Source organism: Nuphar pumila, chromosome 11 (genome assembly GCF_984573655.1).
Source record: "Nuphar pumila chromosome 11, dmNupPumi1.hap1.1, whole genome shotgun sequence".
Taxonomy (NCBI): Eukaryota; Viridiplantae; Streptophyta; class Magnoliopsida; order Nymphaeales; family Nymphaeaceae; genus Nuphar; species Nuphar pumila.
This window is the reverse complement of record NC_143259.1, coordinates 36,598,484-36,609,167: the sequence shown is the minus strand read 5'-3', so window position 1 is coordinate 36,609,167 and position 10,684 is coordinate 36,598,484. Positions and strand designations below refer to the sequence as shown.

The window sequence follows — 10,684 nt, the reverse complement described above, 5'->3', positions numbered from 1 at the left end:
ACAATCGATCCTTTTGATATTCACTCAGTTGTCCATACCATGACAGAACTACAGACCACTGACACCGCCCTCTGAGCTTTTCACCTGGTTCTCTATTTCTCTTGTGACCTCTCTGTAACACAAAATAACATATTATTCATATCAAATCAAAATTAGTCTCATTTGTACTTTTATACATCGTTGTACACAATAATCACTATAAATAATAATCGTTGTATACTCGCTATATATAGTAATCACTATCACAGTAATAACTATACATAATCATACCTATAACAGTAAATCGTTCACAACAATCGCTATCCCACTAAATCGTTCACAGTAATCGCTATACATAATAATCGCTATTACATTAATCACTATACATAGTAATAACTATCACAATAAATCATGACAGACAAGATCGATTTACGTACCTTGGTCACACTTTTCTACTCTTCATCTCCTCCCTCCATCCTCTGCCTTTCTTCTTACTTCCTTCGCTCCTTCAGCTTCCTACTCTGCTTTTCAATTTCTCCTTTCCTTTCCATTTCCTTCTCTTTCTACTCTTGCTTTTTCCTTTCCATTTCCTTCTCTTCCTCCTGTTTCTTCCTTTCTCTTTCATTCTCTTCCTTCTGCTTCTTCCTTTCTCTTTCCTTATCTTTCTCGTCCTCCTCCTTCCTTTGCCTTTCATTCTTTTCCTCGTCCTCCTTCTCCTTTCTTCACATTTCTTTCTCTTTCTCATCCTGATGCTTCTTTCTTTTCCTTTACTCTTCCATCTTCATCATTTAACTTTCTTTCTCTTCTTCCTCCTCCTTCTTCAATTGCCTTTCCTTCTCTTCCTCCTCTTTATTTTTTCTTTGCCTTTCTTTCTTCTCCTCCTTCTTCTTTCGTTGCCTTTTCCTCTCCTCCTCCTCCTTCTTTCTTTGCCTTTCCCTCTCCCTCTCCTCCTCCTTCTTCATTTGCCTTTGCTTTTCATTCTCTTCCTCCTTCCTTTGCTTTTTCATTTCTTCGTCATCCTTCTTCTTCATCTTTAGTTATTTCTCATGCTTCCTTTGATCTTTAGCCTCAATATCTAATGGATATTGCTCCACATAATACAATCTAACACTTTGTCTCTTTCTTTATCATTCTCAATCTTCATTATATTTTGGTATCTTTTATAACACTCATATAGATGGGACTGACGGATCATTTCATTAACTCTCATAAAATTGAACGACAAGGGGTTTCTTGTTTGACGAGCTTTAGATATTGCTAACCTACATAACACATAAATTTAACCGCATCATTATATGTTACAACTGCCTCTCCAAGTATATAATATTATAAATTATCACATTCATTAAACAATCACCAACATTACAAATCATCGTAATATTTGGCTTCATAAGTAAACATCGTTGTAAGATTTAGCAAACTTAAGTACAAATTGAGGTAACTTCATAAATACACACCGCTACTGTTTTAAATGTATAAATCGTTGTTGCTTCAAACTTACAAATTGTTGTAGAAATCACAACTTTTATAAGTACATATCGTTGTAACATACATAAACATTGTTGTACGATTTATCAAACTTAAGTATAAATCATGATAATTTCATTAAATCATTACTGCTTCAAACGTATAAATCGTTGCAACTTCATAAGAACAAATCATGCTAACTGTTTTTCGACGCCCAGAAGGTGGATAGGTACAAATCAATTTGTTTCAGTATGAAAATATGTGTTATTTAGCATGAATAGTAAAACCAGTTGTAAGATTTAACATTTAAATTTATAAATCAATTTGTTTGCATAACAAAACCTTACACGAAACTCACCAAAATGATACGAGTTTTGGTAATTCAACAGTGGATGAGAAACACCCAGAAAGTAAATGCAGCCGATGGTGGCAACGATGCTGCCACTGTGTAGACGACAACAAATGATGCTTCGGGGGAAGCAGACGACAACAGAAGAAGGCAAAGATTGTTCCAGCAGTAGCAGACGATGACAAAGGGTGCTCCGGCGACAACATATGATGACAAGGGGTGCTCCGGTGGAAGCAGGCGACGACAAAGGAGGGTTTGGGGGCAGCATACAATGGCAAAAAATGTGTCATCAAAGGGAGCTCCTGTTACAGTAGATGGTGCAAAAGTTTACTGCTTAGGGCAAAAACAGAATGTTTGAACTTTGAAGAGTTAACATCATTCTCGAACCGACATTTCACTTTTCTAGATGGAGGATCTCAAACCGTCGTTTCACTTTTCTAGATGGATGATATTTTTGTCTTTTTCTCGAGCTGTCATTTTTGACAGGAATGACAGGAAAGGGTACTTTAAGTCTTTGCAACTGCACCGGACACACATGAGATACGAGCCCCACAAGCTTATATACATAGTGCTGATTGGAACCCTGGATGCACTGTGCGTCCGGGGGGCATATAACCTGCTTAGATTGTAATTAGGCTTGTGATTTGCCTTGAGTTAAAAGACAACATTAAAATGCAGGCGCTTGTTTGACTGTTTTCAACAAAAGTTCGTTCTTATTTGATATTTATATTTGAAATTAACGGTAAAAGGTTGTCCAGTAGCGGAACTTTTCCTTTCTGTTCGCAAATGTTATGGACTCTTTGGTCAACGTCATTCTTCCAAACAGTTGCTGTCAAAATAATTTACACCAAGCCTTTACAAAGTAAGCCTGCCTGCCTGCTTGCGTATATGCGCTTCTATCCATCGGGGGCAAGCAAGAACCCCACAAACTCTCTCTCTCTCTCTCTCTCTCTCTCTTTCTTGGCTGGGCATGTCTCTGATTCTCAGGGCTGCAAGGTTCGCCAGGACAAAGCTGTCCGTCCCTCCTCCGTCTTCACTAGGAGGGCTTCCCCCCAAATCCTCGCTTTGGCCTTGCATTTCGATTCCCTCCGTTCTCTCCGCCTCCTTCTCGGGACCCCCCCGGCCCTCCTACTGCAGACGCTCTTGCACGCCAAGGGACGGAGACGTCGACGCCGCCGTCCAGGTCCAGGTACACCATCGCCTGTCTCCGCAGGATTAGGGCTTTTTGTTTCTTGTTCTCGTGCGTTCTTGCTTTCTTATGGGAGTGTGTTTGGATTGCCTGGAATTCGGTTTTGGGAATAGGAAGTTCCTGCCAGCTCATATATGTCTGGTGTTTGGGCTTGATTTAGTATGCAGAATTTCAATCTTTATTTTGCGGCCGTGAACTTGTTTTGTCCAATTTCAATCTTTATTTACCGAGTTTTTAACTGCAAATCATGGAAAGCAATAAATGTTATTTACTAATATAATTATTTAAAAATTGTGTTAGTGTGCAATAATATCCAATTTTTAATGATAAAATCTAAAAAAAAATCAGTATGTTTCGATATTAAACGTCTAAGGAACTTGTGCCAAAATGGATTGATTCGATGTATGCCATTTGGATTTCAAGCGGATTCCAAGGAATTCCCCGACTTCTTCGACTGTAAAGCCGTCCAAGCCAAACAGGTCGGGATTCAGAAATCCTGGGCTTGTGTAACGCATCGATTAATTAATATCAACAAAAAATAATAAAGAAAAAGTTAATTATTCACTTTTATGCAACAAAAAAATGTAAAGAAGCACTATTTAATGAATATCAAGACAAATAAATAGCAACTTTTAAAACTAGTTTTGATGTTCTAATTGTCAATCACAAGACAAATAAATAGCACTTTTTTGCAACTTTTAATCCTAACATAATATAAAACTTAATTATGCAATATCAATAATAAAGAATGAATTCGAAAAAATTCACAACCACCTTATTGAAAATTCAGACGAATGTCTCACCAGAATGCAAATAATCTTTATCTGAAGCACCGGAAAGTAAAGTAACTAGAATTTGAACCACTAAAAAGTAAATAATAAGAAATAAGTACGCTGTCTCTTAATTTTTAATGGATTTGACGGGCGGTGGGTGTTAAGATTTTATCTTTCTTTTTTTTGGTTCTCGTGTTTTTTAAAGAGAGAAAAGAATAAACTAGAAAGGAGAGAGAAAAGAAGAAATGAGAGGGGCTCTCGTCTCGACTTTCCCCTTCCTCAACCTCCGGTGATGGAGGTTCACCGGAAGAGGGAGGACAGCCGCGGCGGGCGGGGGAGACAACAAGGCTGGCGACAATGGTACGCCGGAAAGGGGGCCAGTCTGGGCGGCAAAGCTGACGACGGAGGTGCACTGGGAAAAGACGGTAGTCGGGGCAGCAGATTCGACGAAGGAGAGCGCCGACAAGAGTGGCTTTCGGGGCATCAAAAGTTGGGGATGGGTGGAGAATAGGGGCGTGTCTCAATCGTCTATTGGTCGATCAAGGGTGTATCGGTGCAAGATCCAACCAGAGAGGGCTACAGGGGCTCATAGAGGGTCTATAGCAGATCGATCCGACAAAAAAAAACCACGTCGGGGATCTCTATGAGGGCGTCCAACGAGGGAAGGGGTCTTTAAACCGAAGAAATAGGCCGTCTGATAGGTCGGGAGAACACCTCTCCTCTTAAACTTAATTATTATTATTATTATTATTTTGTTAATCCAGCGGGGTCTCACGACCCTACTGTTGAATCTGGTGAGGACTGACCGGGTTCAAAACGAAGGGAGAGAAGTGGGTATAGAATCTTCATGTCCGACTCCTAATCCGGCTAACACCCGCCAGATTCCCAGGGGGACGATTCGGTAACACGGCAAAAAAAAAAAGGGAGACTGCTTGTAATCGCTAATCCAATAATTTCTGTGTATGTAGAATTGGTGCCAAGCACGCGAAGCGGATGATCTTTTGGACCGGTGGTTGTTGGACGATGCTTGCAGAGAGTTGATCTAATACCCATGCTCTGATACCAATATGCCAATATGCAGTTTAGACAAGAGCAATTTTGTAGGTAATTTAGAGCGTCGCTGGACCTTGGATCAGCAAAGATTATGACAATTGAGGCAAACTCTTTTCTTTCTGTAAAAATAGGGATGGTTATTACTTCTCTCTGCTGTCTTAAATAGTCTATCCTGGCTGAAACGTTAACCCCTATATGCATAGGATTCCAAAAATAATGGTAATGAATTTTATTTTGAAAGACATGCGTGTTTAATTTTCAAAACAGTAATTTTTTATAAAAAAACATTTGGGCGATGTGTATGCTAACTCATGTGTGCCATGGTTCACACATATGCCAACAGGTTGTGCTATTTGCTTCTCTCTCTTTTGGTGCGGCTGTTGCATTGAGTAATTTATTGTGGTGATTTTGCAAAGCAGAGCTTCTCGTGCCTGTCCTCTGATGATGCCCCGTGGGATGGTGGCAGTGGGAGCATATGGAGCAACATGGCCGTCTATCTGCTAGCTCTGCACATCCCTCTCAGCTTTGGAGGGCTCTCCCTCGCTGCTCGTCTGCTGCATCAGCATGATCTTGATCCACAAACAAAGGCGAGTCCCATGGTGCCCCTTTACTTTAAAGCTCGCACCTTAAAAAACTTTCACTTGAATAACACATTTGGATCGAACCAGATCTGGCATGTTTTTCTATTCGAGGGTCTTTATCTGTATTATATATATATATATATATATATATATATATATATATATATATATATATATATATATATATATATATATATAACCCAAGATTGCCAGCTAGAGAAACGTGTTGGGAAACGGAAACGGGGTCATTTTTTAATTTTTTTTAAAAGGGTTTAACATTTTTGTAAGCATTTTTTATTTTTTAATAACACGTGCGTATCATTTGATTGTAAAAAGGGCCGATTCAAGATCAATTCGATTCGTTTTCTTTTTTTCATTTTTTTTAAGAAACCGATTTTAACAACATTGCCTGACAGGAGGGTCAATCCATCTAACAGCATGCATTGTGGCAAATCTCATTCTCGGATATTTCTCTCAACAAGAAAAAACTCCTGAGATTTTAGTCTTTTTTTTGGAAAATGTATATAAAAAAGATTCAGTTTATTTAGTCAAAATAATGAAATTAAAAAGCACTAAAGATTCATTATGAAATCACGGCAAGATCGTGATATATATTAGAACCAGGCATGATTTGGAGAAATTCAGTACATATATCATCAAGATTTTTCAAAACTTGTGAATATCCTGTGATAAAATGTTGGTGAGACTTTTTGCTACTTTTGTGACTATTAGAGGATTAGGTCAGGCCCTCTCAGTTCAGCCCATGGAACTTTAACCTGAACCTGACCAGCTGTCCAACCCTATGACACTTGGGGTAAATTTCTGATCTCTCATGCATGGAATGCAGACAGTATGCCTCCTCTTTGCGCTCTCTCTGGAGCTGGTTGCTACTCTTGCACTTCTAAAACATACTGCAAACCCTCGCTTCAAGTTTAGCAGCCTCTTCCATCCCAATCTTTCAAAAGAAAGGAACTCTCTAAGAGCATCAGTCATTGGTGTGGGATTCCTGATTTCCTCAGCCATTTTGACGTCATTGGTTGCAGATCATCTTGTGGGTTCCAAGGTTTAACTCTCTCTCTCTCTCTCTCTCTAGCGTCATGAATCTTGTTTACTTGGTGAGGACAACCTTTATATAGCCTGAAAATGTTGTTTTTGTTGAAAACCATAGAAAATTAAAAAAAACTCGGTGCATTTAAAAATAAAAAAAATGTCAAAATTAATTAAACTTACGGGAATTATAAAAGATATTCGAAATCTCATTAACTTTCATAACATAATAAGATATTGAAAAATGTAACAAGTTAGACCTGTCACAATTTTATTGTAGGTTTCATGTCTTATAAATTTGTTAAGATAAATTCAAATATCAACTGCATTTTCTGACAATTTCTGTTTAAAATTTTCATTAAGTTTTTGCAATATTATTGGTGTGTGTTGGTTACACAATGTGTTTGAGTTTGTTTGTGGGTTTCTGTTTATTAACGAATTGCCCAAGTTGGGCTGTTAGTTTCCTCAAGTTCGAAGAAAGTTTATTCTCAGCCCTATTTTGGTAGAGTCTAGAGGCTGGTTGTATATATCTTGTTTGGAGGTTGGTGGCTCTGAGTCAATGTTAATGTGAGGCTTTCTCAGTTGAATTGTTAGACTCTAGATTATATAAGTCTCTTACTGACTTGAATCATTCCTCATTGTCTGGAGAGGACTTTAGGATTTTGATATGTTTTCCAGTTTCAGTTTACGTGGCCTGGTAATCTTTACTTGCAGGAGATAAGCAATCCAACCTTGAAGGAGGTCTTGTTGAGTGGCTCAGTGTCCCAATTGTGCTGCATCATTCTCTATTGCTTCATTGCTCCTCTCTTGGAAGAATTGGTGTATAGGGGATTCCTTTTGACGTCGCTTGTGTCAACCATGAAATGGCCGCAAGCAGTTGCCATCAGTTCATTGTTATTCACTGCAGCACATTTTAATGGTGATGGAGCTCTACAACTCTTCATCATTGGTTGTGTCATTGGGTGTTCTTACTGTTGGTCTGGTAACTTGGTTGCACCCTTGACTATTCACTCTATTTACAATGCTGCGGTGCTCTTAGCCACTATTCTCTCTTGAAAATTAAATGGTCCAAAGAAGAGAAGCTTGAGCTATGAAATTGGAACACTGATCCCTTCATTTGAAATAGGATGGGTTCTATCATACATTCAATCCTAACCATCCAATCAATGGCTAAATGGTTCTGCTGGATGGCTAGGATTGAATGTATGATGAAACCCATCCTATTTCAAATGATGTTGGGAAGCAAGGGCTTCCTGTCCATGTGCAAACCAATGAAAAATAATACACACAATGTAAATTTACAAAACCAACTAAACTACAAAACAAAATTTCTATATAAAAAATCTTTCTATTGATGAAAAAAAATTATGAGAATTGCTAGTAAAATTCACTAAATAGTATTATGACTCGAATTTCAGAAGATGGTGTGGATTCGAGCTCTAGGATATAAATGCCTTCTCCTACGGGCAATAAGGGTCGTCCAGGCTTAGGTGGGACTAATAAAGGTGATGTGGCAGCTAAGGTATCTTCTTTACATGCAGATAAGTCAATGGACACATCTATACTAGAAGAAAAAAAAGAAAAGGACACTTGTTCATGCCAGAAGCAAAGAGAGCCAGCCAGTGGGGCCCACATAAGAGAGCATTAATTAAGAATTCAAGGGTGTTCGTCTTCACCTGAGTAGAGGATTTTTCTACATTCCAGAAAGGTGATTAGGAAAAGTCTAATCAAGTCTTCTTATATTGATTTTATAGTTAAGACTTTTAGTTAGAGTAGGAGTCATGATAGGACTCTATAATCCTCTCTCTAGTTTAGTTTTTATTTCACAATAGGACTCTTTATGACTTATGTGATTAAGTAAAGACTCTATCTTAGACCTCCTATTTAATACAATGGAATAATATTGAAGTTTTCTCAAAACCTCTCTTTCTCTCTGTAGACGCCTTTTTCTTCTTTTCTTCTTTTCTCTCTCTTATATCTCTCCTCCACATTTCCCCCTCTCTTTTCTGCTATTCACATGAAATCAAGCCTCATTATGGTGGTCTTTCATCTCTTTCAAGGGCTCAAAGCCCTTCTTATACTCTTGTTTGGTAGCGGAGTGCCTCTTTACTTGTGGATGCTATTAGTCGTAGTTATATTGATTAGTCATTCTCTCAGCATTGTCCCAAATATTTATACACTTTTTAGACCACTATCATACCTTAAGACTAGTCTCTAACCTTCCTTAAAGTCGCATAAGCTGTCTAAACTAAGATTGCATCTAAAAGACCAGTGCAGTTCTATTTTGCGGGTTGTTTTGCCTTTTCTAATATATTGCATATACCTTGACCACACTTGAACGTGTAGACCCCTTTATAACCTCTCTAGACTTGTTACAAAATTCCTGAAACTGATCTCAGCCATAGATAAGACCTTACCTACGTCTGGGACCCAAAATATCAAAACAACACCCTGCTGATTCGACAGAACGTGTAGTTTCATTTATTTGACATCACCAACCTCCCTAACAACCTAGCCTGACCTCTATTACCCTTAGCACCTATATTAGACCCCAACATACGTCCCTAGGTCCCTCTATAAGCCTTAACTATTTTCTTTCATATCTAGACCAGAATCCCTTCACAACTAATGTATTGAGCCCAATTTTGACTTACTTTATTTAGTTGTTTGATCATATTTTTATTGTACCTCTCAAACTATTGAGATGTGCCATGGCATAAATCTTGAGGTTGTAGGTAGAGGCATTAATAAGTGGTATCAGAGCAGGGTATCACCAAAGCACGTTGTAACATCGGATACGATGATTGATGTACTATTAAAACTGTGTACAGACCTAACCACAATTGTGGATCGAATGCACATAAGTTGTGGGCCAAATTTAAAGATGCATTTGAAGTTGGAAGCACTTGTCGCAAGATTCTTGCGATGTACGAAAGATTGTGATGCAGTAGGAGCCAACACTGACATGTGTTGGTCCTTATAACACTTGCAGTAAAAATTGTGAGAAAAAATCTCTTGGATGAGTTTTGAATTGCAGCTGCGTGTGTTCGAATGATACAAATACGAATGAAGGTGAGTGATCATAGATCTCGACACTCCTTCCTATAGCACAATACCCTTGCAAGAATCAACCAATGCAGTGTTTGGGTATATACACATGAGCAGTATATATTCAGCATAATGTGTGTCCACAGTTCCTACACACAAAGCTTCATCGCATGCCACCTTCTACAACGGCCTTTAGAGGCCCTTGTGCCTACAACAGAAAATGCGGATTTGGATCCAAAAATATCCTAACATGTACCAACCTTGCAACGCTATCCTGGAAACTTTGATTTTCATATCAGGTGACTGGTCCCATCGTGATCACCATTCTATGAATCCTGAGTTTTAAAAAAACTAAAAACACAAGTTTTCCACCAAAACTTATTATAGAAAATGGATCAAAGATCCCGCTAATTTAGTCAGTAAAGGTCAGATTTCTTTTAGTGAACTTGGGTTTGAAAAAGGACTTCCTAATTTGAAGGAATTAAAAGGTGGCAAGAAAAGCTGGCTTTAACGTAGAAGACTTTGGAAGAGACATAGGGTTTGGTTTAGGAAAAGCTTTCCTAACTTTTACGGACACAGAAATCTCTTAGAGATGTGGGTAATGGAATTGTTTTAGGTAAAAAGTTTCTAAAATGAGATAGTCTGCCTGAGTTGAGCTAGGGAACTTCCCTGTTTTCAAGTAAAGTGAAGACTTCCCCTTTTATACAATCCCTACATGTGATTGCAATTGCAGCTAAGATGAAGCATGGACCTTGGCTGAACATAACTGCTTTGGGTGGTGTGATATATATCCATAGCAAGCTAGCAGTCTCTTGAGCTGTGTGAAAGACCTCATTGGTCACAAGCTCATGATATCTGAAAGGATTGCATAGAGCTGGGCCTTGTTTATATACATAGTGGCTGATATTTAAGCAACACCGTTCCAACTGCTCCCTTAATTCAGTCCAAATAATCCAACTAAATCTTTGAAAGAAAAAAAATGGAGCTTTGATGACGTCCATGCTGAGGCTATACTTGCTCATTGTTTATGTTAGCTGAGTTGTTGTAGTGCTAACTAGGGATGCACACGACCCGAGCCTGGGCTGTTCAAACTTGGCTCGTTGCAAAATATTTCTGTCCAAGCTCGTTGGAGCCGAACTTGAATGACTTTGTCAGGATTCGGCTTGGTTCCAAGCTTGAGCCGAGCCTAGCTTCAAAG

At 38.6% G+C, this 10,684-nt stretch overlaps 1 protein-coding gene and 1 long non-coding RNA gene across 3 annotated transcripts; both read left to right on the top strand.

The window, feature by feature from the left end:
- Positions 1 to 2,714: 2,714 nt before the first annotated feature.
- LOC149822263 (CAAX amino terminal protease family protein) lies at positions 2,715 to 8,344 on the top strand. Of its 2 annotated transcripts, XM_089980632.1 has the most exons (5): positions 2,715 to 2,984; positions 5,230 to 5,397; positions 6,239 to 6,454; positions 7,153 to 7,420; positions 7,980 to 8,344. In XM_089980632.1, the coding sequence occupies exons 1-5, from the start codon at positions 2,766 to 2,768 to the stop codon at positions 8,084 to 8,086; spliced, it is 978 nt and encodes a 325-aa protein (XP_089836758.1). In that variant the 5' UTR covers positions 2,715 to 2,765; the 3' UTR covers positions 8,087 to 8,344. The 2 variants fall into 2 exon arrangements, with proteins under 2 accessions (XP_089836758.1, XP_089836759.1); XM_089980633.1 differs by lacking the exon at positions 6,239 to 6,454.
- On the top strand, positions 3,985 to 5,027 carry LOC149822264 (uncharacterized). The gene is made up of 2 exons (XR_016425907.1): positions 3,985 to 4,458; positions 4,726 to 5,027. It is a non-coding gene; the product is annotated as an uncharacterized LOC149822264 (long non-coding RNA).
- Positions 8,345 to 10,684: the final 2,340 nt, after the last annotated feature.

Excerpts from the sequence above, each read along its gene's own strand:
- LOC149822263 (XM_089980632.1), top strand. The coding sequence starts at position 2,766 with ATGTCTCTGATTCTCAGGGCTGCAAGGTTCGCCAGGACAAAGCTGTCC. Across the intron at positions 5,398-6,238 it reads ATCTTGATCCACAAACAAAG|ACAGTATGCCTCCTCTTTGC; the intron begins GCGAGTCCCATG and ends CATGGAATGCAG. Across the intron at positions 7,421-7,979 it reads GTGTTCTTACTGTTGGTCTG|ATAAGTCAATGGACACATCT; the intron begins GTAACTTGGTTG and ends CTTTACATGCAG.